This window comes from Perkinsus marinus, assembly GCF_000006405.1.
Source record: "Perkinsus marinus ATCC 50983 genomic scaffold scf_1104296951030, whole genome shotgun sequence".
NCBI classification, from domain to species: Eukaryota; Perkinsozoa; order Perkinsida; family Perkinsidae; genus Perkinsus; species Perkinsus marinus.
In genome coordinates this window covers 1-911 of record NW_003209449.1, presented here as the reverse complement: position 1 = coordinate 911, position 911 = coordinate 1, and the positions used below count along the sequence as shown (strand labels likewise).

Sequence of the window (911 nt, the reverse complement as noted above, 5' to 3'; positions counted from 1 at the left end):
TCTGACCACGTCGGGACTCTCCTATACAGTCGAGCTGAGACGAACGGGAATATAATAAACCAGACCGGGCCATGCTTACAAGACTAAGCTGAGCGCCCGGGACATCGCCGCCTCTTGTCCAGAAGTACTTCCAAAAGAATCCGACGAACTCCTCCAACGTCACTTCCCCCTTCTGGTCAGTATCCAGCATCTTCCAGAACTCCTAAGAGTGAGAACCGCCGCAGCATCCATATCGTCTGAGCTCCCCAAGGGACTACCTCCAACCTCCTCGCAGGGATATCATACTTGTCCTTAGCACCAAATACGTTCCGAATGAAGGTATTGAATTCCTCCTGCCCAACGCATACAGTCAGGGCCCTTCCCTGGACAGTTTCTCACCCTGTCAATAGTCCCCGAGTTATCCGCATCGTAGCTGTCGAGCTCCTTCTTCACCTTCTCTACATCGAGAATGCTCATGCCATATTTCTGAGAACATCATACAAACACCATGCATACGAGGATCGAGTCTTCCGAGACAGATTTGCCACACACTGTAAGGATAGCGCTCCTCCACGGACCTTAGCTAGTTTCCTTAATCGCCGCTCTTCATCACTGATGAGGCCTGTGAATATCGTCGGTAACATATCGTACGTCGGCCGCACATATCCCCGCCGAGCTTTGTCGCTGAATCTACACACGAAAAGCTGTCCCCCTAGTGGATGTGATCCCTGTCCTACATAAAGCCAGGAGCCCAACGGGGCATCTTCGGTCGCTCCGCCACTCGTATGCTCTTAGTCGAGGACGCATAGCTGCTGGACTTTTCACTGTCCGTCTCCTCCTCGCCCTCCTCCTTCTCCTCCTCTTCCTCACCTTCCTTTTTATCACCATCATCACCATCATCGTCGACCTCCCCTGTTTTCTTGTGATGCACT

At 52.1% G+C, this 911-nt stretch overlaps 1 protein-coding gene across 1 annotated transcript; it reads right to left on the bottom strand.

Moving 5' to 3' along the window:
- Window positions 1–128: 128 nt before the first annotated feature.
- Pmar_PMAR022427 (hypothetical protein) lies at window positions 129–456 on the bottom strand (the record flags this gene model as incomplete). The annotated part of the gene is made up of 3 exons (XM_002777834.1): window positions 129–202; window positions 258–332; window positions 379–456. Coding segments are annotated over 3 exons (227 nt in total), but the record flags the coding sequence as incomplete, so codon positions are not given.
- Window positions 457–911: the final 455 nt, after the last annotated feature.